At 40.3% G+C, this 26,500-nt stretch overlaps 2 protein-coding genes across 9 annotated transcripts in view; both read left to right on the top strand.

Annotated features, from left to right (window-relative positions):
• Nucleotides 1-15,431, top strand: part of hao2 (hydroxyacid oxidase 2 (long chain)) — a 27,543-nt gene extending 12,112 nt beyond the window's left edge. Inside the window, exons 1-9 of one of the 7 annotated variants that reach the window (XM_040034683.1) lie at nucleotides 4,772-5,370; nucleotides 6,966-7,019; nucleotides 10,308-10,460; nucleotides 11,687-11,838; nucleotides 12,902-13,185; nucleotides 13,588-13,809; nucleotides 14,157-14,315; nucleotides 14,450-14,519; nucleotides 14,978-15,431. In XM_040034683.1, the coding sequence (XP_039890617.1) occupies nucleotides 6,973-7,019; nucleotides 10,308-10,460; nucleotides 11,687-11,838; nucleotides 12,902-13,185; nucleotides 13,588-13,809; nucleotides 14,157-14,315; nucleotides 14,450-14,519; nucleotides 14,978-15,033 (1,143 nt within the window). In that variant the 5' untranslated portion in view covers nucleotides 4,772-5,370; nucleotides 6,966-6,972 and the 3' untranslated portion in view covers nucleotides 15,034-15,431. Of the gene's footprint in view, nucleotides 1-4,762; nucleotides 5,371-6,965; nucleotides 7,020-8,632; nucleotides 8,763-9,732; nucleotides 9,980-10,307; nucleotides 10,461-11,686; nucleotides 11,839-12,901; nucleotides 13,186-13,587; nucleotides 13,810-14,156; nucleotides 14,316-14,449; nucleotides 14,689-14,977 lie in introns of those variants that run through there. The other 6 variants (XM_040034684.1, XM_040034678.1, XM_040034680.1 and 3 more) reach the window with 6 other exon arrangements.
• si:rp71-68n21.9 (kelch-like protein 9) lies at nucleotides 14,501-25,152 on the top strand. 2 transcript variants are annotated; one of them, XM_040034666.1, is made up of 11 exons: nucleotides 14,501-14,519; nucleotides 16,982-17,035; nucleotides 18,226-18,356; nucleotides 18,627-18,817; nucleotides 18,908-19,040; nucleotides 19,486-19,682; nucleotides 19,936-20,011; nucleotides 20,218-20,775; nucleotides 20,988-21,167; nucleotides 21,343-21,456; nucleotides 24,575-25,152. In XM_040034666.1, exons 2-11 carry the CDS (start codon nucleotides 17,031-17,033, stop codon nucleotides 25,072-25,074), a joined length of 2,085 nt encoding a protein of 694 aa, XP_039890600.1. In that variant the 5' UTR covers nucleotides 14,501-14,519; nucleotides 16,982-17,030; the 3' UTR covers nucleotides 25,075-25,152. The 2 variants fall into 2 exon arrangements, with proteins under 2 accessions (XP_039890600.1, XP_039890599.1); XM_040034665.1 differs by lacking the exon at nucleotides 14,501-14,519 and adding an exon at nucleotides 15,552-16,104.
• Nucleotides 25,153-26,500: the final 1,348 nt, after the last annotated feature.

The following is a 26,500-nucleotide window of genomic DNA, read 5'->3' on the forward strand; positions in this document are numbered from 1 at the left end:
ACATGGCTGAACAATTTCTCTTCAACGACGTAATCCGATAACAACCGATCTCTTTACTCGTCGGCTTCCCGTGGCTGTCATGCGACCGGCTATTGCAGTTAATAATACAACAGCTTCTTGACATTTTTGTGTTTCTTTTTATCGCTGTATAACTGATTTTAATTGAAAGCCTGCGTGCGCTAGTACCGCTTGCCACGAGTTCCCAGAATCCTTTGCGGTTTTACCCCTGAATGACGTCACATTTTCAATCTCTATATAATATGCATGTTAAATTTTATATTTGGGGTGAAATATCAAGTCTTTTCAAGTAAACCGGTTCAAGTCCAATTCAAGTCCCAGGTCATTGGTGTAAAAGTCCAAGTCAAGTCACAAGTCTTAGAACATTTTTTCAAGTCAAGTCTAAAGTCATAAAATTAATGACTCGAGTCTGACTCGAGTCCAAGTCATGTGACTCGAGTCCACACCTCTGGAAAGCAGTCTTACATATTTGTTTAATAAGTGCGTTGAAGGACATGTCTTGGTCAAAAATGACTCCAAGGTTCCTCACCGCGTTACTGGAGGCCAAGGTAATGCCATCCAGAGTAAGAATCTGGTTAGATACCATATTTCTAAGATTTTCAGGGCCGAGTACAATAACCTCAGTTTTATCTGAATTAAGAAGCAGAAAGTTAGCGGCCATCCAGGTCTTTATGTCTTTAAGACATTCCTGCAGTTTAACTAATTGGTGTGTGTTATCTGGCTTCATGGACAGATAGAGCTGGGTGTCATCAGCATAGCAGTGAAAATTTATGCTTCTAATGATGCTGCCTAAGGGAAGCATGTATAATGTAAACAGAATTGGTCCTAGCACTGAACCCTGTGGAACTCCATAATTAACCTCAGTGTGTGAAGAGGACTCTCCATTTACATGCACAAATTGGAGTCTATTAGATAGATATGTCTGTGAAGTTTCTCAGTCATCCAGGTCATCGTAGTCAAAGGAGCTTGCAAAGAAAAGCGTCTGGACTTCTTTAAGTTACTTGAAGACGAACTTCAAGTAAGACACCAACTCTCTGCCATCTATAATCCAGTTTTGAGATCCCTTCCCAGACGCCTTAACGCCCACTCACATCCTGGGCCATCTGATCTCAGGAATTCGCATGATAAGGTGGGGCCAGGTTTCATAATGAACTCACCCGAAACTCTGGCTGATTGGGACCCACACCCAGTTTCACACCTTGGTTCAGGCGATTAGAGGATCATCAGGGGGTCCTTTTGTCCCTCTGTGGGGGGATACTCCCACTAGGTTTATATCTGGGACTCTCCACCATTTGACCTTAGAACTGAAGAAGCTTCTCGGATGAGAGGTGAAACGTCTTCAAGTAACTTAAAGAAGTCCAAACGCTTTTCTTTGCAAGCTCCTTTGACATTAGATAGATATGATACAAACCACTGCAGTGCAGTACCTGTAATACCTACAGCATGTTCTAATCGCTCTAATAGGATATTATGGTCGACAGTATCGAACGCTGCACTAAGGTCTAGCAGGACAAGCACAGAGATGAGTCCACTGTCAGAGGCCATAAGAAGATCATTTGTAACCTTCACTAAAGCTGTTTCTGTGCTGTGCTGAGCTCTGCAACCTGACTGAAACTCTTCAAATAAGCCAATCCTCTGCAGATGATCTGTTAGCTGTTTGACAACTACTCTTTCAAGGATTTTTGATATGAAAGGAAGGTTGGAGATTGAGGATCCTTATTAACTGATATGTGGTATGATAGGTTATTAGATAAAATGCCTTATCATGCTTCAGTATGATAAGTATAAGTATGATAGTAAGACTCAATGTACAACGTCAAGAAACATGGTCTTGGTCATGCAGTTTACCTAAAACTTAATGAGAAGCTTTTATTGACAAATATTAAATTAGTCCTTTTGTAACACTGAAAATTATATGTGGAATTTCAAAATGCACATCAGTTGCTCTGCCTGTTTAAACCCAACAATCCCACAAGGACAAATCAGACATGTGGATTTTCATCTTCTGGCATTACTAACTTTTGCAGACAGTAAGTAGTACTACATTTATACTTATACGACAAATATATATGTCAAGTATGTCAAATTGGGGAGTTATTAATACATGAAAAATTAAACTGACTTTAGGACAAGGAACAACATGCTCATCATACTCACTGGTCAAGCACTAGACCACACCTGTCCTTGTAACCTATAACTTTGCATTCAATTTATTCTTACAGCTGAAGGTTCATGTCTGCTGTGACTCTAACACAAACTCTGTCTGAAGACACACAGACATACACATAAATACATGCCAAATCAGGTTTGCGGTAGATCCCGTTATAGTGTCTCCAGGATCACATTTTACCATAAACACATGAGGAGCAAGCAGTAACGGCAACTGTGTTATGGATGGTAACAACCAAAGTCAACAACTGGTTTCTGACTGTGGTTAAAGAGGAACAACTTGTCAAGAAATTAACATTAAATAAACGTCGCAAAAACAAAAGTTAAAACTCTCCTGTCATCACGTTTTCCTCATGCTTAGCTTTCAAAAAACAGTTAACTTCCAGTTTTAATGTCATGTCAAACGAACCCTCTCCTGAAGACAGACTCAAACTCTGACTTGTGCATTAAGCATGCATTTACATTTCAAGACGTCATATTCCTTATAAATAATGTCAAACATTAGCATGTGACATTTACCACAAAAAGTAAAACTTAGAGAGTACAAAAAGAACTGGGTAAGAAAAATGATGTTTATTAGCAGCATGGCAAACCTAAGTGGATGTTAATGCTTTAGCTAAAACCCACAGAAGAATTCATGGTCATCTCATTCGACTTTTTATAACTTAAAGCCCGCTTGAATGAGTCTTTCAAACAAATCAAGCCATGTGCTTCTCTCCTTTAAGGGAAAAACTGAGCACCCAAGTTTAACACAAAACACTACTGCCCCTTGATAAAAGTGAACAAATCTGCTGCCAGTGTGTATGGATTAAATCATAAGTCTGAAATGGCATGACTGCACACTGTGAGTTATACTCAGATCTCTCCCAGACATCAAATGCTCTGGACATCCGTCACTCAGCCGCTACATGACATTTATAGCCGCTGATGTGTTCGCTACTTTGCCTTTACTTTGATACTCAAACCAATACTTTCCACTGAAACAAAGAGACACAAAAGTTATCCCAAAAAATACAGAAAAGGGACAAATTTTATAAGTGGTCTTGATTGTCTCCCTAGCTAGCATGTGTGTCAGATCTTAAAACCATGATGCACAGTTTTGCTGCAGAGACAAATGAAGGGCTGCATGGATTTGCAGGCCTATTTGTGGACTCTGTTTTATTTAGTCTGATAATAAACCTGAGAGAGACAGAGGTGGAGGAACTCGGAGCCTCGCCAGGGCATGATAACACCTTGGCAATTCAACACACATGTGCCGCAGCATGCTGGGCCACAGCCTTGGGGCAGAGCCTCAGCCAGCATGTGGAAGAGGTTTTCCACTCAGCTGAACGTCCAGTACCTCCAATACGAAGGCCCTGGAGCCAGACCTAACTCTGTGGTATTAAGCATCGAAGCCAGCTGTGGATTAACACAATTTGCACCTCCTCTGTACAGCCACACCTCCCCGTGCAGGTCCTACTCGTCAGATTTAGCCCTTGGGTTTACCTTCATGGTCTTTATGTTAAAGCTAAAATGAAATTTTAAAAAGAGAACATTTCAGGGACATGCCATACACAGAAAGACAGGCTTCTCTCAGGAAGCCAGGTCTTGTTACTGAAGATATTGTATTTACAAAGAGCAAATTCAATTCAAACGCTGAAGCGTAATTGGAGCGAGAGAATCTAATTTAGCATCGCTGCACCCCACTGCTGTTTTAAAATGCTTGAACAACTTTTTGAGGCATTTTGTTACATCCAGAATGAGCTGAGACACTGTGGCATTCATACCATTTTCTCTCATATCTTTCCATCAAGCCATCACTCACTGGTGGGGACCTAAACATAACAAGCTTATTATGTCAAAGGTTGGGACATCTGTGTTTTATATACAGAGATTCTTAAAACACCTGTCATAGTGTCCCCACTCCACTCAACAGTTTGACATTTCCAGGAAGAGTCTCTTATCTCACAATGCTTTTTTTTTTCTTAAATTTGATGAGATTTGGATCAAATCTGTTACTCTTGTTTAATAATGCAACTAGCTATTACAAAGCTATTCTCCTTTCTTGTGCAATGAAGATTCAATATGGAAGGGTCATTTGTTTTACTTTGCTTAAGAACTTTTCAGAGGCGCGCACACACACACACACACACAGTCACATAATTGTTGACTCTCACAAAATATTCAAAACACAAGAAGAAATGGTCTTCAAGAGGAGAAAATAAGCAAGAAAGGGGAAACTGGAGGAATAGAAGGAAAGAGGAAATGCTTTAAAGAGTGAAGCATAAAGAAAGGCAAAAGAAAAGGAAGGAGTGTTTATCGGGAGGAAAAACGAAAGGAAGGAGATATGAAGATAGGAAGGAGGGTTAAAGAGCGCATGTGAGAGAGAAAAGTAGGAAAGTTGTGAGGGCATCAAGGAGGATGAAATAAGCTTCAAATAAAAATCAAAAATAATAAGGGTTTTTTTGTTGTTTAGTATTAAGCTTTGCTTGTTCCATATTCAGTTTTCCAGCAAAACTTATTTGAGTCCATAAGAAAAGATTCATTCTTATATCTGGAGGAAGATTTTTTTTCAATGAATATTAGTGTTAGCCCGTGACTTTGTTCCAGTTTTGAATTTTGGCCCACTGTGTATTTGAGTTTGACACCCCTGGCATAGACAGTTAACGGGATTTTCATGCAGCAGTGATTCTGGGGATTTTTCAAAGATAGAAGGAAGCTTTCATACAAGTATAAAGAGATTCTGTCTCATTGTACAACCAGTCATATTCTTCTGATGTGCCCACAGCCTCCCCGTGTTTCTGTGTTAATGAACTGTTAAACTTGAAAACTTGCTGAGACTTATTTGCCACAGTTTAAATAAAAAAAGAAGAACAGGAGGTGTTTGTTGCTCCAAGTGTTCTAAGTATTTCTGCATGTCAAACACTAATCGATATTGTGAGTTTGGTATATTTATGAGTGATGGATCAATAGAATTGACCTGACCAAGCTTTTGGTGGTTTTTGGCACAAAGAAAGACCAGCAAAAAGAGTGCTGACAAGTGGCTTAGCTGTTGTTGACCCACTGTGGGCGGAGCCTCACACTGTGAGAGAGCTTGTGGTGGGGGAGGTAGGATTCGGGGGCTGCACTGCCCTTTGACACGACCTTGCCACATGAGAAGGGAACCAACACCTACTGTAGGCCTGCCAAAGAGCACAGGTTAAGGTAAGACACTGAATTATCCACTTCAGCAACTATCTACTTACACTGCCTTCCCGTTATTGGATTCATCTAAATGTAGGATCTCAGGATTTAGCCGCCAAATAAATTAAAAACAGCAAAGTGTCAGTTTCTGTTGATTCTACTTCTTGGTGAGCAGCATTACTTAGCAGTACCATACACCAACCTACTGTATAACAGTAGCTCATTAAACCTTCAAATTGCTTTGTATCTTACATTGAAAACCAAACACCAGGTATTCTAGAAATCTACCTGGACAATGTGCTCACAGCTGCCATTCAATGGAGCTAAATAACTGACACCTTTCACAGTCTACACAGGACAGAGGCTCACATTCATCACACACATTCAGCCACACTTAAAAAACTCAACCTAAAAATAAACATAATATCTCAGTCCTGCCGAGCTGTAAAATAAACAGTGCAGTAAAAGCAGGTTATTTTTGTGTTTTACACATTTTTAGTAAACATTTTTTTTAAAAAGGAGATAAAAAAAATCTAACTGAGCAAATTATCCCATTTGTATTCAAGTATTTTTATTAAAAGGTTTAAATAATACATAAAAACTGGGATATTAATACATTCACGTTTAACAGACCTCTGAGCGCAGGGTTGAACAAGGTTTATGCCGTGTTGTGCTGTAGTCTTAGATGTATAGTGTTCACGGATGACAGACATTAAATACAAGCTCTTTATCTGGTTTGCAGATGTTGACTGGAGCTTTAAGAAAGGACCTTCATTCAGTATTAGACTGCCCTCAAGTGTTCATAGCTGAAAGCTATTCTGAAAGGTTTTCTGTTCTAAAAGGTTTTTGTAGGTTACTATTAAATAATACTTAACACAGTGGATTAACTAAAAACAAATGCTGCCTTATCTCTGGATACGATTTAAATTCACAAACTTTGTCTTCACTTTGGTGAAAAATCTAAAACAACCAATTCTTTAAAAAATAGTAGGCACAGCTTTTATATCTCAAATGCTAGTAGACGTAAGTATAGCAGCATAGTTACTATATAGCAGACACAGCAATAATACTTTTTAATGCACCTTTTTTCTGACAGCGGATGTCAGAAAGTGTTATTTCCCAACAGACATTGGAAATAACACTTAAATTAACTGTTTAGGTGAACTCCTTAACTAGTAATTACACATCAATTGTTTTAACTGGCATAAAAAGAAAAAAAATGGTGTACAAAATAACAGAACTACTAACAGTATTAATTTCTGCAGTGTTGTTATTTTATATGTATGTACTTGAAGTGCTAGTACATGAGCAGAAGTCAGAAAAAGTATCAGTACTATTAGCTGTAATCGTAGCAGTATTATGTGTAGGAAAGAGCTGCCATGTCCGTTTGTCTGGTGGTTGTAGTTGTAATACTTGTAATACTACTAAAATGTAGCAAATGTAGCAAAAGAAGCAGTATTAAAAGAACCACTGGCATAGTACGAGTGTTAGTATTGCTGTGGAACTAAAAGCTATGTGGGTCACATAATTGGCAGTAACGGTAGCAGTAGTAGTTGTAGTAGCAGTATTGGCAATAATCATGTTGTGCTCACATTTTGGTTGTGGTCTGTTTACAGGTTATGAATGTGTCAGGAAAGAAGCTCTGCTAAGAGAATGAACAACTGTAATCGGTGAGTAATTGATACAAACTTAACATCCGTTTTATGCTTTCTGTCTCCCTATTCATTGACTGCACTGCCAGAAAGTTTTTGTCAAGTTAGCAACGATTGTAAACACATTAGTTTTCTGCACATGTCGGCCATTCAGCAAACAGCCTCTGGATTCCAGCTTTGTTCAAGCTTTGGATAGTTAAATGGTCTTAAATGTCATCAAAGCTTTCTTAGCAGTTTTACAACTCCATGGTGTTTTCATAAAAAGTAACATAAGAAAACCGTTTTAACATTGATTAAATTTTTATGGTCACGTTAATAAGTTAATAAAGACAGAGCATGCAGGTTTTCTATATCTAAAATTTAGATACAGTGTTAATTACTGTCATGGGTAAAAGAGCTAATGAGTTCATTTTCAAAACATTTTGTTGCTTTTCTTATAACAGTTTATCAGCTAGCTTGTCGTCCTGTTTCGTCAGACCTTTTTTCGTTGCTGTCACTTTAAACAGAGAAATTCTTTCTATTTTATACACTTATTAAGATAAAACATATTTCGTAGCGTGAGTTGAGAATGACATTTGTTTATTTATTTACTTAATTAACTTTTACTTACACTTAAGTTCATTAGTAACGCATCTCCAGCAGGAACGAACCAAAAACAAATAGTGTGGGGGGGGGGGGGTTCTGTTTGTACAAGACAGACTTCAAGACAAATATAAACATACAGAGAAGTGTCTTTGGTTTTTAATTTGTATTTTAGACCCAATTAAAACAGTCAAACACACTTTAATTATTAAAAAAAATATTTAAAAGTATCTAAAAATGTCGATAAACATTTTTTAAGGGAGCCTAAAATTCAATAGGCACGCCCCAAGATTTTGAGATGAGTCACAGGTTGGTTCGGGTTTAACGCTAAGAGCCAGTGTTGCCAACTTAGCGACTTTGTCGGTATATTTAGCGAGTTTTCAGACCCCTTAGCGACTTTTTTTCTAAAAAGCGACTGGCGACAAATCTGGCGACTTTTTCTGGTATTACTGGAGACTTATTTATGACGACTTTTTGACGTGCAAACGCGTATCGCTCTTACTCTCAACAAGCAGCGGTGCTGCCTTGGGCACCTCACCCGTGCCAAAGCGCTCATAGGTCATAGTCCTCCCCCAGCTGCTATCAGGGCAGGAGACGTTCACACCTGTGCGTCCAAACTGCAAATGAATCGCGCATGCGCGAAGCCGCTGGTCCCGCACTGACTGTAACGCAGGCACTTCTTCTTTTACTGTTATGCTGTTTTGTGGTTCACAAGGTTTAAAACTACTTATAAACACACACTCTCACACACAAAGTAACTCCACCAGACTGCCAATTTGGGGTCACTTTTGCCGGTCCAGGCCCGGATAAAGGAGCAGGGTTGGAATTGTGACAATAACAATAATTGCTAAAATAAATTTAATTTGTAGTTCTAAATAAATTCTAACTGCATTTAGGACGTTTTTTACTCACTTTATGTCTCTTCCACGATGTTATTTCTCTTTCCAACAACGTAGGTTACAATTACATTAGCATGACCAATTATGCAAATTAGGCGATGACGTCATTTAGCGACTTCTAGCGACTTTTAGGACAGCCAATAGCGATTTTCCTTACTGAGGAGTTGGCAACACTGCTAAGAGCTAACGACGTCATTCAGCACTTCTTTCACAACTGTCCCACCTGCTAACGTGCTTGTATCAGCACACCGAGAAAGGGGGAAACGGGCACCTGTACCTGGTAGGCCCATGTTCATGTCACAATTACAGCTTAGCCTTCATATTGGCTAAATTTAAGCAACATTCACATGAAGACTCAAAGGGTCTATGCTGTGGTCATAAATGGACAGACGTGGTTATTAACAGATAGGCTGAGGCATTTAATCAATGCTCAATTGGTACTAAGGTGCCCAAAGTGTTCTAAGAAAATATTCCAAGATGAATCCATGAATCCATAGCTGCTTTTCTAGATATCGTAGTTGTAATGGGTAGTTATTTGAGTTACAATTGTATTCCTGTCAGGACAAAAGATTCTGGTTATTCACCTCTGACCTCTGGTATCAACAAGGCATTTTCTTCCAGAGAACTGCTGCTTGCGGGATTTTTTTTTTATTTATTTTTTTAGCCAATTCCCTGTAAAAATAAGAGATGGTGGTGCTGGAAAATCCCAGTAGATCAGCAGTCTCTGAAATACTCACACCAACCCATGTAGCACTAACAAGCCTGCCATGTTTAAAATCACCTGAATTCTCCATTCTGACGCTCAGGTTGAGCAGGTCATCTCATGTCTACATGTCTAAACGGGTTGCTGCTTTGTTATTGACTGATTAAAGACATTTTCATCAACAAGCAGTTGGACAGGCGCACCTAAACTTTTTTTCAGCATAAGTATGTTGAGCATACCCTCATAATTTTATGCTGACTGTTAAGAACATGTAACAAAACAGGAGCTCCCACCTGACAAAAGGCCCTGTTGTATATATGTTAGCATGTAGGATCCTGGGTAAACAGTGAGTAAATATGTATGCCCATATGCTGTATGTTCCATCTGGACCACACGACACTGTCAGATGCCTCTCGTCCTCACTATAGTCGGAGTCATCATCAGCACATTTCCAGCTTGTGTAAACACAATAAGGCCAGGGGTCACCTGCTGGTCACTTACACTGTCAGCGGCTCTCATAATGCCGCAATGAAAGTTTGATTCTGATTGAGACAAAAGCAAAGGTAGGAAAACAAGAACTTGGACGCAAACTAGAGGAAAAAGGAAAACTAAACCAGTTTATGTTTCTTACTCAGATGTGCGGAACTTTAACTGGCGGGTCATCGATTGCACTGCATTCACTGATAGGAGGGGCATTTCAGTTTGAGCAGTGATGTCGCAATAGTTAGTGCTTCACAGAGGCTGTGTCCTTTTAGAGTAGGGGAATTTTGTTGTTGGAATATCAGTAACTTGTGGTAAGTCTTGAAGCTGTAACTTTACACATGCAGAGTGACTGGGGCTGTTTGTCTCGCACGCAATGCAGAAAATTCTGTTTAGCCGGTTGAGTGAACAGATAAGATTAAGCTGTGATGAAGTCAGCAGTGCTTGGCATTGACCAGCAGTAATTTTAAACACTAGAAATCTTTATTTTCAGTCAGTCACTGGTTATATAGCATGTTGAAATGCTTTCATTTAAAATGATATGCACAGATCTAAGAGTACACTTATCAATGCTTGATTGTATTTTCTGCTGCTTTTTTGCCAAGATTACACTGAAATCTGAAAAATTCTGCTCCTACACAGAGAGGGAGTTTGTTGTGGAGAGATGCAGATGGTATGCCTGACAGACTTTGAGGAGTATGCTAAGGAGCATCTCTCAAAGGCCACCTGGGATTATTATGCAGCTGGAGCAGATGAATGCTGCACCAGGGACGACAATCTGCTGGCTTACAAAAGGTACAGTGAGCAAAATAAAGTTGATCCAGACATTCAAGGTTATTGCACAAGCATAATGCACGTGTTTCCATGGTGATTTTTTTTTTTTTACAATGTTTGTCAGACCATCTATCTAAAGGCAGCACAAAGGAGAAACATTTTTTTGACGTTCATTGTGATCACAGAAATGCAGGCAGCACTGCAGTGGTGCAGCTTCAACACACTAAAGAAATAATCTCTACATTATGAATAGAATAGGAGCAAACACAACTGAAAAACATTTTCAGTACCGAGCCAAAGATCATGTGAGTGCACGGCCTGTTTCTGTGGACTTTGGATGGCTGTAACTGATTTCTGTAGTACAGTTTTTGTTGCTGTGATACCAAATAATCAGTAACAGGCTGTTTGGGTTTTACTCAGTGTTGACGCTGCACCGTTCCTCCAACTTCCTGTGGTGAACAGTTTGGAAAGTTGCACTACTGCTGCTGGGATAAAGAATTTTGGGGAGGATGTTTTCTCCCGTGTCTCCTTCTGCATTCCTCTTAGCTTTTCTAATGTCTCCATGAAGACTGATAAAGTGCCTATTTTGTAAAGTCACAGTGTATGTTTTTGCCACGAGTCTGTTACCATTTTGCAGATAACTTGTGTCCCTTTGAGAAATGATCACACTGGATTGTTTCCTTAATATATCACCAGTAATAGCTTTGGGGAAAACAGAATCCCCAAGTCCTCTTCACATTCAGAGGAATATAACTTCATTAGGAAAGTGTCTGTGTAGGTTCTCAGTCATCCAGGTCATAATAATCCAAGGAGCTTGGAAAGAAAAGCAGCTAAACTAGACTCGTCACTTGAGCCAAGGCGTAAAAAAGGGTTTGTGTCATTTTTCACTCTTCACTTTCCCTTTTTCACACCTTTCCTCGTGTAATGAGGCACATGATCAGTAGTGGGTCAGCAGCCGTCTTAGGGACAACTCCCACTAGAGCTTTAAATACCTGGGACCGTCCACCATTTGGTCTTAGAACTGAAGAAGCTTCTTGGATGAGCGTTTAAACGTCTTCAGGAAACTTAAAGAAGTCCAGTTGCTTCCTTACTGATGTGTTATCATGACAGGGTTTTGACCCTGAGACACATTGTTTTTAAAGTGAAGCTTCTGCTGAATGAGTATACACAATACAGTAAAATATACAAAGATTTTCTCGTACCATGTGATCTTATTAGTTACATGTTCGACTGTGCTTCACGCTCAGGATCCGTCTGAGGCCTCGTATCCTGCGGGACGTGTCAGTGAGCGACACACGGACCACTGTGCAGGGGACAGAAATCAGCTTTCCTGTCGGTATCGCACCTACTGCCTTTCACTGCCTGGCCTGGCATGAAGGAGAGGTAGCCACAGCTCGGGGTAAGGACTTTTGTGTCAAGATTATGTGGGTCGGTGAATGGTTTTCATATCTATATGAATCAGTCTTTCTGTTTGTCTGTGTGCTTTTTTTACTTACTAGATTATTTTAAAGTCTAAGAGTGTTTCACACAGAGTTAAATCCTTGCTAACTAGTACTTAGTAGCAGCTAATAAAATAGTAGAATTTAATTGACTGAAGCTGGAGTGCAGATGGCGTGAGCCTTGGGACAAGCCGTTATTTGTCAGAGAATTTCATTGGCAGCTTAACTGTTTAAGGGTGTTTTTACACCTGTAGTTTGTTTCCTGTGGTCTGAATCAGTTGCCCACTTTGTAAATTTGTAGCTTTTTCCCATGGTTAGATTGTTACACAGAGAAAAATTCAAGCGAACTCCAAGCGAACTAAAATGCATCATTATACACAAAGTGAGAACATTCACTGAGCTTATAGGCCAAATGTGTCTGGGGCAAGAGCAACAAAAGTGAATGCAAGAGAAAAAGTGCCATGTTATGGACTTTTGGAGACTGTGGAGAAATTACATTAATTTCACTGCTAGCTGGCATCTATGGTACCCTGATACATTCCAGCATCAGGCTACATGGCTAGTGAAAGGTGTTTAGCTCAAACTTGTAATGTACTTCTGGTAGTTGGATCAGAGTTGAACTTTGGTTGGCACTCGTTCACACCGTAAACTAATCACTCTGGAGTTCGTTTGGAGCCCGACTGAGACAAACTCCTCGAAAAGCTCTTGGTGTGGTTGTTGGAGTTGTTTTGGTCCACACCTGAGTATGATGACCGTGTTAACACCTGCACAAGGGAAACACACTAAGGGGGAAAATGAACCAGAGTTTGAATTAAACACACTGAACACTGAAAACACTCTAGGAGGCTTCAAGCCTAATATTTCATAACCTTAAGCCTTGAGATGTGTGTTATTGAGAATCTCACCCACATCTGCTGTGGACACCAAAAACACTTTTTACATGAGGCTGTAAGTATGCTTTTGCTGTAAAGTTGGACATTTAAATGCGGGGGTCATAGTAACACCCCAGCCTTCATCTCACAGCCACCGAGGCGCTCAACACCTGCTACATCACCAGCACATATTCCACATGTTCAGTGGAGGAGATCGTGGCGGCAGCACCCAACGGTTACCGCTGGTTCCAGCTGTATGTGTACCGAGACAGGAAGCTTTCGGAACAAATGGTGCACCGCGTAGAGGCGCTCGGGTACAAGGCATTGGTCCTCACTGTCGACGTCCCCTATACTGGAAAGCGTCGCAATGACATTCGCAACCAGTTCAAACTTCCACCACATCTCAAAGTAAAGAACTTTGATGGAGTATTTCAGGTAACAGCCAACAGTTTTCTCTATATTCATTGTGCTCCAAAACATGCAAGTACTTTTCTAAGAACACAAAATGAGCTAAGACAAAGACTACTCATATTCAACTGTGTTTTTGATGTTGATTTTATACCGTCATAAATGGCACAGATGCAATCGTTGCCCCTTGGCAGTAATTTCAATGCTAATTTCTAAGAATCTATTACCTTACAGTCTGGAGTACAGTATTTGTCCATCAGGAAGGTGGACTTCAACTTAAATGTACAAGATATCCAAACTCTAATGTTACTTAAATGCACCAGCAGTGTCAGAGTTGTCCCATTATTGCATTTTCAGTAAAAACAGCACATTTATAAACCAAAGTGAACACTTAAGAAGAGTTGTACAATCACAAACATGCACTGTAAGCAGGAGACAGCAGGCCCAGAGGAGTATGGGATACCAGCAAACACCCTGGACCCCTCAATCAGCTGGAAGGACGTCTACTGGCTACAGTCCATCACACGCCTACCTATCATTATCAAGGGTATCCTGACCAAGGAGGATGCTGAGCTGGCCGTGGAACATGGTGTTCAGGGCATCATCGTGTCAAACCACGGGGGGAGACAGCTGGACGGAGGCCCAGCCTCGGTACTCGCTGACCACATTCATTGCTACATTCTTTTATTCAAGGTCATATTCATAAAATGTACGATAGATAACCAGTGAAAGTCTGGGATTATTAGTCTTTTTGTTTACCTCTTCACAAAACAGATTTTCAGTCTATTTCACAGCATTTTTCAAATTATGTTACCGCTTCACAGCAGTAAAATTTCATAGCAATAACCCGAGCTGCAGAAAGTACGGGGTTGCTATAATCTAATTTCAGCACGTTTTTTCTTTTTGTTTGTTCGCTCATTGACCTATAGTAGCTTACTCAGATACATATCTGAGTGTTCAATGGTGCAGTAAGGTTATCTCTGTCTCTGTTATAACAGATTGATGCGCTGCCAGAGATTGTGGACACTGTACAAGGCAGAATTGAGGTCTATGTTGACGGAGGAATCAGAACAGGAAGTGATGTACTGAAAGCGCTGGCCTTGGGAGCCAAGTGTGTTTTCATTGGCCGTCCAGCAGTGTGGGGCCTCGCATACAAGGTACGATTATGACAGCACATTGAGGTGTTTGTTTTCATTGATTGTAATAATTATTTAGTTAACACCAAGTACGCATTTGAGATTACAGAATTCAATTTGCTTTTAATTTAAATAAGCCCTGTGTGATCTTTTAGGGAGAAGAAGGAGTGAGGGACGTACTGCAAATCCTAAACGATGAGTTCCGTCTGTCTATGGCTCTGTCAGGTGAGTCTGATGCAAACTTGAAGGACATGGCTGTAATCATGCTAATATACAAACAGGCTTCAGGGAACATTTCAGCATTATTTTTATTACTGTTTTATCGATCGTGGCTCAAGAGTGTGGAGTTCGCCTTGTAATCGGAAGGTTGCCGGTTCGAGCCCCGGCTCGGACAGTCTCGGTCGTTGCGTCCTTGGGCAAGACACTTCACCTACCGCCTACTGGTGTTGGCCAGAAGGGCCGATGGCGCAATATGGCAGCCTCGCTTCTGTCAGTCTACCCCAGGGCAGCTGTGGCTACAACTGTAGCTTGCCTCCACCAGTGTGTGAATGTGTGTGTGAATGGGTGGATGACTGGGTGTGTAAAGCGCTTTGGGGTCCCTAGGGGGGACTAGTAAAGGAGCTATACAAATACAGTCATCCACCCATACATTTACCATTTACCATATATGTTTATTGATCCAGGTTGCAGGAATGTAGCTGAAATCAACAGGAACCTCATTCAGTTTTCCAAGCTGTGACCGCCAGCAGAGGGCAGCACTGAGGACAATTATCCCACTAAACCAGACTGAGACTTAAACAAAGAGCCTGAGAATTCATTATAACAAAAAAACAAACAGAAACAAGTTTACCTCACGCAGTACATGAAAACAACCATCATCAGGAATAAATTGTGGGACTTCTGATATATATTCATGCCAGACTACATGAGTGAGTGAGTGTTTTAGAAAGCTGGGAGTCAGTTCAAGGTTTATCAAGCTGTTTTAGATCGTGAAGGGAGGAAAGGATGGAGGCACTTACCATGAAATCTTTTTTTTTCTATTCTGCTGTAATGAATCAACATGAGTGCACTCTGTACACTGTGGTTTGAAATGCTGCCATTTCTTATGGCTGAATAAACTCTAGCATGTGGCAAATATCTGTTGCTCTTTCCTGGATTTATTAATTTCATGTGATAACTGAAGTGTAGTATCTGATCTGATCTATATGAAAATTAATGTTTGAACTTCTAATAAGTGGATTGGCTGCAGGTCAGGTTCTCATCAGAACCAGAGAAGTTCTAAGTTGAAAAGTTCATGTTGTCTGTTGTCACTGCGTTATGTCTTGTTCAGTATGTTGCATATTTTTGGCTTCCATTCATCTTTTAACTATAGACTTTAAAATGCCATCAAGTTAAAACCCTAATTTGAACAGTGCAGTTACTCCATTTGCAAAATCATGCAAGTACACAAGGTCACTAAAGGCCCTGTGTGTGTCAACATGTTTCATTAAAAACCTAAAAGCAAAAACAGCTTCTGAAACAACTTTTCTTATTTCGCTGACATGATCTGAAGTGTGACACTGTCGGGTGGAGAGCATCAAAATGCGGAAAGAAACCTAAAGTGAGAAAGAGAAGTAGCACAGGAAGTAACTGAGGTCTTGGTTAAGCTAAAACGGTGAAGCTCACTCAGACGCTTCAACTCTTCAACCAGCTGGCACAGTGGAGCAGACATTTTCTGCTCAGTCTTTCTTTTTAGAGTTTGTTTTGGATCAACTGCCAGGCTGGAGGGAGGGCTCGGGTCAAGTCTGCTGAGGAAGCTTTCTTCTTCCAGGTAGGTCACCCACAAATGTCCCTTTTTTGTACTTTTACAAAAGTGCAGGTGAGGCAGCTGCACAGCACACAGCAAAGTGCCACCAAGTCGTGTGCATATTTCAGCTGTACAAGGATACTACAGAAGTGTAGCGTTTCACTTATTTATAACCAGTTACCTAGATATTATTGGTATTAAAGTCTTCTCATTATTATTAAGAGTTGAGGTAAAGTGCAAGTGTGCGCACAAATCGTTGACAATGAGCTTTATGTACGAGGTCAATAAAGGTCGAACGCAACAATATCAACCTTTCAAAAAGCAAAACCAAAGCGTTTGTCACACAGCTGATCTTATCTGCTTATCTGCTAACAAGCATGCTAATCATATTTTCAGATTGCTGAACAGTACCTGTGAAGTTGGGTTGGGTTTTGTGCATAACAAGATCAAATATTACAGAATTTTTCACAGACTGTACGTCAGTTTCTGCATGCACATTTGAGGTTTTCTTCACGAGGAAATGCGAGAGCTGTGATGGGAATGATGACGAGAACATTTGAAGTGAAGTTCAGTGAAGGTTGTGTTGTCTGCCATCATGTGAGGCCACATCAAATATGCTGTGAAAAAACAAGAATGCTGCAATAGGAAACTTTGAAGCACATCTGACTAAATTATCGTGCGAGACCAACAAAACAGCCTAACAGAGAAGTGTTATTTCTGTGTTGAATCCATACTCACACAAGTACAAATCTTTGCCTAACTTAGAAACGCATTGTATGCGGACCTAAGCTAGAAAGAATTTACTGTAGTAAAGTAGACACCGCAAAAAGGTGCTTTGTGGTCCGCAGATACATTTATGCAACACAAATACATTGTTACTTTTTTTTATTTCTTCATGTAGGAAGTCTCATCAGCGAAACAACAGTCCTCAACCCCAAGAGGCCAATGACATGGGGTAAGGAAGGTTTTCATCATTACATTAGATCTCATCATTTCTCATCTGGTTAATCAATATTCAACACTTTTGTGAAACATACAATAGAAATGAGTTGAGGATATTTTTTTAGGTGAAGGTTTTAGAAGAAGGAGCAGAAGAAAATTCTTTAGAGACGTTTTTACCAGCCACAACAACGAGGCTGACGTTTTCACTCAGTGTGTGTGTGTGTGTGTGTGTGTGTGTGTGTCTGTGTCTGTGTGTGTCTGTGTGTGTCTGTGTGTGTGTCTGTCTGGGGAAATGTGGTTGTGGAGACACCTGCTGCAGCAGGAACACCCACCCGAAAAAGTAGTTTTGAGCTCATCTGCAGGTGTTTTCATGTTTATATCTGTATGAAGACAGATTTTGTCAACAGCTGAGAGCGTTGCAATCACAAAGCTGCAGAGTGGAGGTTGAGTTTAAAAGATGATTGTGTTCTGAGAAGTCTCTCGTTGTGCAGTTTCACTGAAAGATTACTCATAACTTGTAACATATTGCATCTCATCACACGTGTAATTAGTAACCAAGTTAGGATCTGCTTGTCTATAGTTGCACTTCGAAAACACGGGAACATGTTTTTGAGCGGTGCTCTGTAGATTGTTGATGTGTCGTAGATTTGGATTTTATTCTATATGTGAGGCCACGTCTTCCTATTGTCGATGGAACAAACATGTAGATGCCTTTTCACCTGAGTGTAAGACCCACAGCAGGAAACCGTTTTAAGAGGAGACATAGTGCACTTTTTAAAAAAACGTCCACTGCTTCCTCTTTTTCAGGCCACAGGACACGCACTACAAGACAGATAAGGGACTTTTGCAAATTAGGCCTTCTCCCAAGAAAAAAGCATCATTAATCAAATGTTTCAGATCTGAGATGCTTTGAGCGGTAGAGAGGGTCCGCTGAAGAAAGCAGCATTTTTACACGCTTCTAAGAGGAAGTGCTGAGAGCCAAAACACAATGAATATTCCTACCAATTAAAAACAGTGTAGCTGAAACCTAAAATAAACTCACCAGATGTTTAATTTGTGACCTTGTTTGCACTAGTGCACATAATAAATTTATAAAACCATATCCATAATTCTGCAACATTGTTTGTCACTTCGTAAACATCACTTTGTAAAATGACAGCTAATGACAGACCTGTTCTTTTACTGTGAATCCTTCCTGTGCAGGGCGAATGGAGACGACAGCGGGGCAGGTAGGCTGAGCCGCAGACTGTCTCGTCTAGGCAGCAGGAATCAATCCAGGGATCAGAGACACCCGGCTCAGCCAGAAAGACCTCCTCCTCCTCCTGTTCAACAAGGTGAGTGTCCATGGTGACACAGAACTATCTATGTCAACATTTTGTGTTTAATAATGTTAAATCTTATCTTTTACAGTGGGCTTTTTCTGCTTAATATGTGCTTACTTTGGCTTTTCTGATTAGATTTTGATGCTAAATCTTTCATGTTTCCACTGCAGCAGAAATCCATTATTTGTTCTTAGCTGTAGCTCAGTGTACCTGCAGCATCAGCAGGAGTATTGGCTTCTCTCACCTCTCAAATTCAGTGAAATTTGTGTTTCCCCTCCATAGATGACAGGCCAGCTCCACCAGCACTTGTTGTGCCTCCTGCTCCAGCTCCAGCTCCAGCACCAGTTTTTGTTCTCCCACCACCCATGGAAATACCACCTAAACGCCCCGACAAATCAACAAAGCCCAAACTTCCTCCCCGGCCCCTGTCCAAGGTGTTCAGTAGCACTGAACATGGAGAGGATGTGCTAAAGGTCTTTATTACTGTCTGAACAGCTGTTTGTTATTAAATTATTTTGAGGGTTCATTTTAACAACTAACCCATCGAATTATTTTCCCCAAAGGGCTTTGATAGTTTTCGGGGAGACGAGACGCTCTGTGATGTTGTCTTAGTTCCTGGAGATAGCAAGGAAAAGTTTCCCGTCCACAGAGTCATCATGGCTTCATCCAGCGACTACTTTAAAGCGATGTTCACAGGTTTGTTGTCCTTTCTATCGTTGAGGCACTGCATTGAGAAACAAAGGTAACAGTGACATTGTAGTCATCATACAAGTGCAGTTTTGTAGGAAGGAAGTATGTATGTTTGTAACGCAGTGCAGCAGACAGAAAAGGTTTTCTGTTTGCTTAACTCAGACTTACTCTTTAGATAGATAAACATTAGCAAGCATCTTAAAACCCCCAAAAGGAAGTCTGTTTAGAGATTCTGGCTCCTCTTTACTCACAGCTTCCTTTGAGGTGAGATTTTCACAAAAGATATTTACATCTGAATACATAATTAACTATTTGCATAAACTTCATGTTGTGCGTTGTTACATCTTTGCATCTTGCTGACTGTGCATCATGCCTACACAAGGCAAATCTTCTAAAGCAATGCAAATACATGCTTTCTGTCTCTTTTTGATCCTTGCTTATTCTTGTTCAGGAGGCATGAGGGAGCAGGAGATGAGAGAGATCAAGCTGCATGGGGTCACTAAGTTGGGCTTAAAGAACATTATAGACTTCATTTACACATCCAAAGTGAGCCTTGACATGGGCAATCTTCAGGACACACTGGAGGCCGCAAACTTCTTGCAGGTCATGCCAGTCCTGCGGTTTTGCAATCAGCTTCTGAGCAGTGAGGTGAGCACTTCTTCTTTCAGTTTAAGGTCACATTCTTTTCAGGATTCTGCTAATTATATTCAAGTACGCTGGAGGCCTAGCTAATGAGCTGCCAAATCCCTCTGATTGCTTCTTTGTCCTTCACATGCACTCAGGATCAGAACATAATATGACATTGGAAGGGAGCCATGGCAATGAATGACAATGCAGTATAGAGCAAAGACTATTAACTCTATCTGTTTGATGACTCTATTTTCTGTGTTGTTCATTGCAGATCACTATTGATAACTGTGTGGAAGTTGAGCGCATAGCCACAGACTTGCTTCTAGAGGACGTTCAGCAGAATATCGGTAAGTGATATGATCTTTGATTATCAGTGGTTATTATTTAATGGTTATTAAATGTTTCCAGTCATCAGCACTACCTGAAATAAGCATATCTATCCTTATATCATCCTCATTGTATGTGGCCCCTCATTGTTAAATAGAAAACTATATCTAAAACTCTAATAAACTTGGTAATTTTCATTGATTGTTGATTATCTGTATCACAACAGGTGAGTTTGTGAGTCAGAACCTCTCAGAGTTAGTGGAGTGTGGCCGCTACCTTGAGCTCTCGGAGACCAGCATGGCCAATGCTCTTGCCAGCAATTCGCTGAAAGGTTTCTCGGAACTGGAGCTCTATCATATTGCAAGAGGATGGCTGGACCACGAGCCTCCCAAACGCCGAACTTCTGTGTATGCCTTGATGCGGCATATTCGCTTCCCACTGATGAGCCCCAGTGAGCTGATTCAGATCTCTCAGGATGATGAAGAAGAAGGCGACTCTCTGATGCGCTCTGAGACAGCCTGTGTGAACCTCTTGCTGGAGGCCAGTAACTACCAGATGATGCCTTACATGCAGCCAGCCCTGCAAACAGAGAGGACACAGATAAGGTCAGACGCAACTCATATTCTGGTCCTGGGTGGTGTAATGCGACAACAGCTGGTGGTGAGCCGGGAGTTAAGGCTGTACGACGAGAAAACCGGCCATTGGAGGGCCCTGAAGCCCATGGAGGTGCCACGCTATCAGCATGGTGTGGCTCTTCTAGGCGGCTTTCTCTTCATTGTTGGAGGTCAGAGCGGAGTACACACATAAACATACAAACAGCCAATTTAAGCCATGTGTTCATCTAACATGAGTATTTAATTTTGTATAAGCCAGCGTTTTTAGTTCAAGCATCATCAAAACTAAGCATGAATAAATGATCTACACTGATATGAACAGGTTGTAATTGGCCCTTTGTTGCAATCACCAAGGTAACACTGAATCTTTTCGACTTCTCAGGTCAGAGTACTTACGACACAAAGGGCAAGACAGCCATAGACAGCGCCTACCGCTACGATCCACGATTTGACAAGTGGTTACAGATTGCGTCACTCAATGACAAGAGGACTTTCTTCCATCTCAGTGCCCTGAATGGGAAGCTGTTTGCAGTGGGAGGAAGGAACGCCTCAGGAGAAATTGGTGAGCTGTAATAAATTTCTTTTTCAGTGTAAGCTGATAACCGCTTCCTTTTTACCATTCAGTTCTTTTTCTACTAAAAAGTAACGTTTGAATTGTTCAAAAACATTATTTACTGCCATTTAAAAAAGTATTTGCTGAATAAATTGCATAAACATCCCTCTGTGATTTTGCTCAGACACGGTGGAGTGCTACAATCTGAAGAAAAATGAGTGGACCTTTGTGAACAGTATGGTGGAGCCCCACTATGGACATGCTGGAACAGTCCATGAAGGCCTCATGTACATTTCAGGTAAGACAGCAATAATTAACCCTGTTAAAACAAATCCTGCAGTATAAGATTATAAAGTAATTCCTAGCATTTACAGATTTTTCCAGCTTTTTTAAACATGAGAAATAGGCTGTATTTACACCTTTAATATGACATGATAAGTCCTGCATTAAAATCTAAAGTAAATACAATTAAAATTATACATAAATAGTTTAGAAACACAACCAATTCACTAAAAATGAACTTATTTAATTGATTTATAATTTTGTAAAATTATGAAAGCCCAAGTGGTCACGCTGGAGGATTTCTACTGTAGCAGAAGCAAAGCTTATGAAATCTGTCTTAAATCTAATTTAAAATCTTAAAGGAGCTTCAAATACAGGTGTGTTCACTTCACCTGTTGAGAAAAACACAATCCCCAATCTGACTTTTAGTCAAAACTTGGTACTAACAGCACTCTCCTGCCAATTAAAGCTTATGTCTTACAGCAAGATTCGATAGTACTTATAGCGTAAAGGTAAGCTTTGTGTATTTTAACAGGAAAATGCCAAAACTATTTACATATATTTAATATTTCACCATCTTTTCAGAATCCCAGCTAGTGAAAAGGTTTGCAAAACTTAATTTATTATTTAACTGTATTCACCTATTATTATTATTTGATTCAAATTATCTTCATATCTACAAATTGGGTGAGTGAAAGCATTTTTTCTCATCCTGTTACATTTTCAGCTCTTGTGATTGTTTAATTTTCTTAATTTGCACGATTTCAACATCTGACTGACTTTTTACATCATAAATGTTATTGTGTAGTTCACTTCTGTCGTTAAAATGTAGATATATGGGAGCATGCTAGCAAACTAAATAGTAAAATGTAACCATTCAAAGCAGATTTCAAAAGGTTAAACACTGTGCTGCACAGAAGAGTGTTAAATACCACTGAATGGAGTCTATTTGTCATTATGTTTGCAATGCAAATGACAAATGACCACATAACCATTTCGAGAACTGTTGTTTCAGTTTCATTTCAATTATAGATTTTCTATAAGAGAGAGCGATCAGTGCCATGGTCAGAGTTAGAGGAAGATTCCTGTTGTCGTTAAAGAAAAAATGAGGAACTGACACTTAGGCAAGAGGTTGCAAATGAAACAGTTAGCAAGAAAGGTTTATAGAGTGACTGTCTACAGTTGTATAACAATGATACTTGACTTCTCCCTTTTTTACTGAGAGTTATCAATAACAGGTCAAATTTGTGTTTGAACCATGCGCTTTGAATTGGTTCGTTTTAATATATTTTTATTTTTTGCTCGTCGAGATGTTTTGTCAAAGTTTTAAAAGGGCTGTCTGGAGAGAACAAGAAAACCCACCCTGACAAAATGCATTAGATAATGCTTCACGGCTGACCTATTTGAAACCACTTCCTGTTGACATGCACAGACTCATGAGCGGCTCTCACACAGTTCTCAGGCCTGTTTCTTAGCAACCTTGGACAGGAAAACGGCTTTTAGAGTTGAGAGCAGAAAGACGGGTTTCACTCGTGAATCAGGAAACCTGTAGTTGAAGGGGACCACATCGCTTTGCAACAAAGTTCAAACCCACAGTCTGAAGTTACAACATATATCTGCATTATAGCAGTTTGAAGACAACAGCGCATACTTTACTTGGACATACCACATCGTACTTACATCTACACATCCATTCTCTTTCTACCTGAGGTTCTTTGAGTTAGACAGTATGCATGTCATCAAGAAGCCCACAGTGGTAATGCATGTAATTTGGTGTACGATTACAAACCACTGCTTCAACAAAAGGTTACCGAAGTATTAAACTTGTAAACGCTAAACAAAGCATTCACCATTTCTTATAGTAAAACACTGTTTCACTGTTCACTGTAGTTCAGTTGTTCGCTTGTTGTAATTAAAATAACCTGATTTCTCAATTATTGAATTAGTCGTTAGGTGTACAAGGATCTAGGGTTATTTTTCCTTTTCAAGAGGGCAAGTGTTAATTTTCTGACTAATGGATCATTTGAACTCTAAAATAAACAAGACAAACCTTCACCTAATGACAAAACAGCCATTGCTCTGGATGACAAACACCTTGGCATTTATAAGTAATAAGCAAAAGATCAAAGAAAGACATTGCATTCATGGTGTGAAAGGAAGGATGTTACTCACATCTGTTTTTAATGTTCGGCCACAGGAAGCAATGTGTCCATTATCTCATACTCTCCTGCAGACGTTCACGTACATATCGATCTTATAAACAACATCTGCTATTTCACCAACTCTGTATTCTTTTTGATTAAACACATTTTATTTTATTTACTAGAGATAGAAAGTAACAAGGTCACCTTACCTCAGTACTTCAATAAAGCATAAAAATTCTTGCAGTTTACTCTAGTATTTATGTTATTCTTTAACCATACTAAATTTCACAGTGCAATATTATACGACATATTATAGCTTACAACATTCATTTGAAAATTAAGACAAACATGGATTTTTAATATTTAGTTTTCATACATATAACAAAATAAATAAATAAATAAATAGCATGCTCTGGGCAACTTGCACTAACTAGACCATGACCTCCTCTGTATATCAGAGTATTCTAGAGTCAAATGTGAGGCAGTCTATTTGCAGCTAAAGCTTGCACCACGTTGGGTCATTTAACAAGAAAATGATCCCAAGCACCCTGCAAATCTACAGCAGAATGGCTAAAAAGGAGAAGAATCAAGGTTTTGCACTGGCTCTGTCAAAGTCCAGACTATGTTAACAAATACAGACAAACCTCAATGAACTGAAGCAAATGTTGTCTCTAAATGTTATCAGAGACTGATAGGCTTACAGAAAACAATTAGGCTAAACTAAAGATGGTTCTAAATGCTGTTAAATCATGAGGTTTAGGTACTTTTTCACAGGATTTCATAGAGTTCTGCAGAAAAGATTTTTTAGCATGACTGTACCAACTTGTATTAGTACAAATAATATCTAGAGTCACATCATATCAGTCAAAAAGAATATTTTACTGGACAATAAATAAGTAGGATTTTTATTGGAGTATTTTGAAGCAGTGGTATTTATGCTTTTACTTGAATTAAATATCTGTATACCAATCCTGTTCTTGTGCCAAACAGGCGGCATCACCCGTGACACCTTCCAGAAGGAGCTTTGGTGTTACGACCCGGTCGCTGACACGTGGAGTCGACGGGCCGACATGACGGAGCTCCGTGGCCTGCACTGCATGTGCACTGTGGAAGACAGACTCTATGTCATGGGCGGAAATCATTTCCGAGGCTGTAGCGACTATGACGACGTGCTGGGCTGTGAATACTACAGCCCTGACACAGACCAGTGGACGGTGGTGTCACCAATGCCTCGGGGCCAGAGCGACGTAGGTGTGACTGTGTTCAATGGACAGATCTATGTGGTGGGAGGATATTCCTGGAACAGCAGATGCATGGTCGACATTGTGCAGCGATATGATCCAGACAAGGATGTGTGGGACAGGGTGTTCAACGTGCTGGAGCCTCTGGGGGGGATCCGTGCCTGCACAATGACAGTTCATCTGCCAGAGGGGTCAGTAGATGAGGCTCAGATACAAGATTGCCCACTTCCCACAGCTAAGAGCTCATAGCCACAGACGAGGGGGTTTCCGCCTGTTGCTGCTGTGAGACCACAACTGACATGATGAAATTTACCTGCACGCTGTGGTGAAAAGAAGGCAAAACAGGAAGTAGTGTGGGTTGCAAACACAAGTTGCATGTGCAAGCAAAGCAGGCTAGCTTACATTAGCATTCGATAGTTTGAAGACTTTACTCGTACTTACAAACACTGTGCTCTTGTTAGTATCATTTCCTGTCCTTTCATTTACTGCCAGCTATGTGGCACCCCAGCTAATCTGTTGATTATGTAATGAATATGCATAATGTACATAATGCCTAAGTGAAAGCTCAAACCCACCTTCCTGATCAATTTGACTGGACATTGATTCACTGGACACTGAAGGCAAGCAAGTCAGAATTAGAGGCAAAATCATCTTTTCATATAAATTACACTGAAAAATTGAATTAAGAGAGAAAATCGACATTATTTCAAATGCTATTTTTGTATAGTTTGTAATTCTGTAGGCTTTTTTGATCTATTTATTTTTTCCATCTCTTTTTTTTTTTTTTTTTTTTTTTTTTTTTTATCTCTAAACCGAAAGGAATTAGCTGAATCATTTGTGTCATGATCAGTGTTGGGGAGTAACGGAATACATGTACCGCCGTTACATATTTAAAATACAAAATACGAGTAACTGTATTCCGTTACAGTTACCGTTTAAAAAGGTGGTATTTAGAATACAGTTACTTTGTTGAAATAAATGGATTACACTGCGGTACTTTCCTGTTCCATTTTGTCGCGGGTCAGGACTGTTTGGTTTTGTTTGACAGCTATGTTCTGTTGTTCCAGGCAGCAGCGTTACGGTTGCCATGGTTACAGGGCGACGCTCTCTCTCTCTCTCTCTCTCTCTGCGACTGTGTGTTTCCTGGGTGAAAGAGCGCGTTTTCGTTGTTGTTGTTGTTGTGCTAAGCTAACAGGCAGAACGCTACAAGCATAGCTGTAAAGAATGTAGCATCATGGGCAGTGTAGTCCGTGCTGCAGGGAGAATGGACTGCCATACACGTTATGTGTCTGTGAGCGCGAGGAGGGAGAAAAAGGGGAGTGGAAAGGTACGAGTTGTCATCGAGGAAAAACGGGAGCTGGAAGCATGTAAATATAATAATAACCACTGCAGCCAAGAAGAGTGCCTGACGAGCCCAGTTGTAAGTAAGCTATTAAGACTCGACTGTACACTGTGTTCGTGTTTTCCTCCGAAAACAATAAGTTCCGTTGGAGCAGCCTTTCAACGCCTCTCTCTGTCTCTCGCAAGAAAAGTTGACCCAGACAACAAAGTAAAGCTATTTTTCGGCTACGAGCCGACAGGGACCCCGCCATATTAGTCAGAGGTGCCTTTACTACAGTTCGGAGTCGCGGACCTTCAGTAATAGTAATAAATCACACAGCAATAGTACATTCAC

The sequence above is a fragment of the Simochromis diagramma genome, unplaced genomic scaffold (assembly GCF_900408965.1).
Source record: "Simochromis diagramma unplaced genomic scaffold, fSimDia1.1 OVJJ01000091.1, whole genome shotgun sequence".
Lineage (NCBI taxonomy): Eukaryota > Metazoa > Chordata > Actinopteri > Cichliformes > Cichlidae > Simochromis > Simochromis diagramma.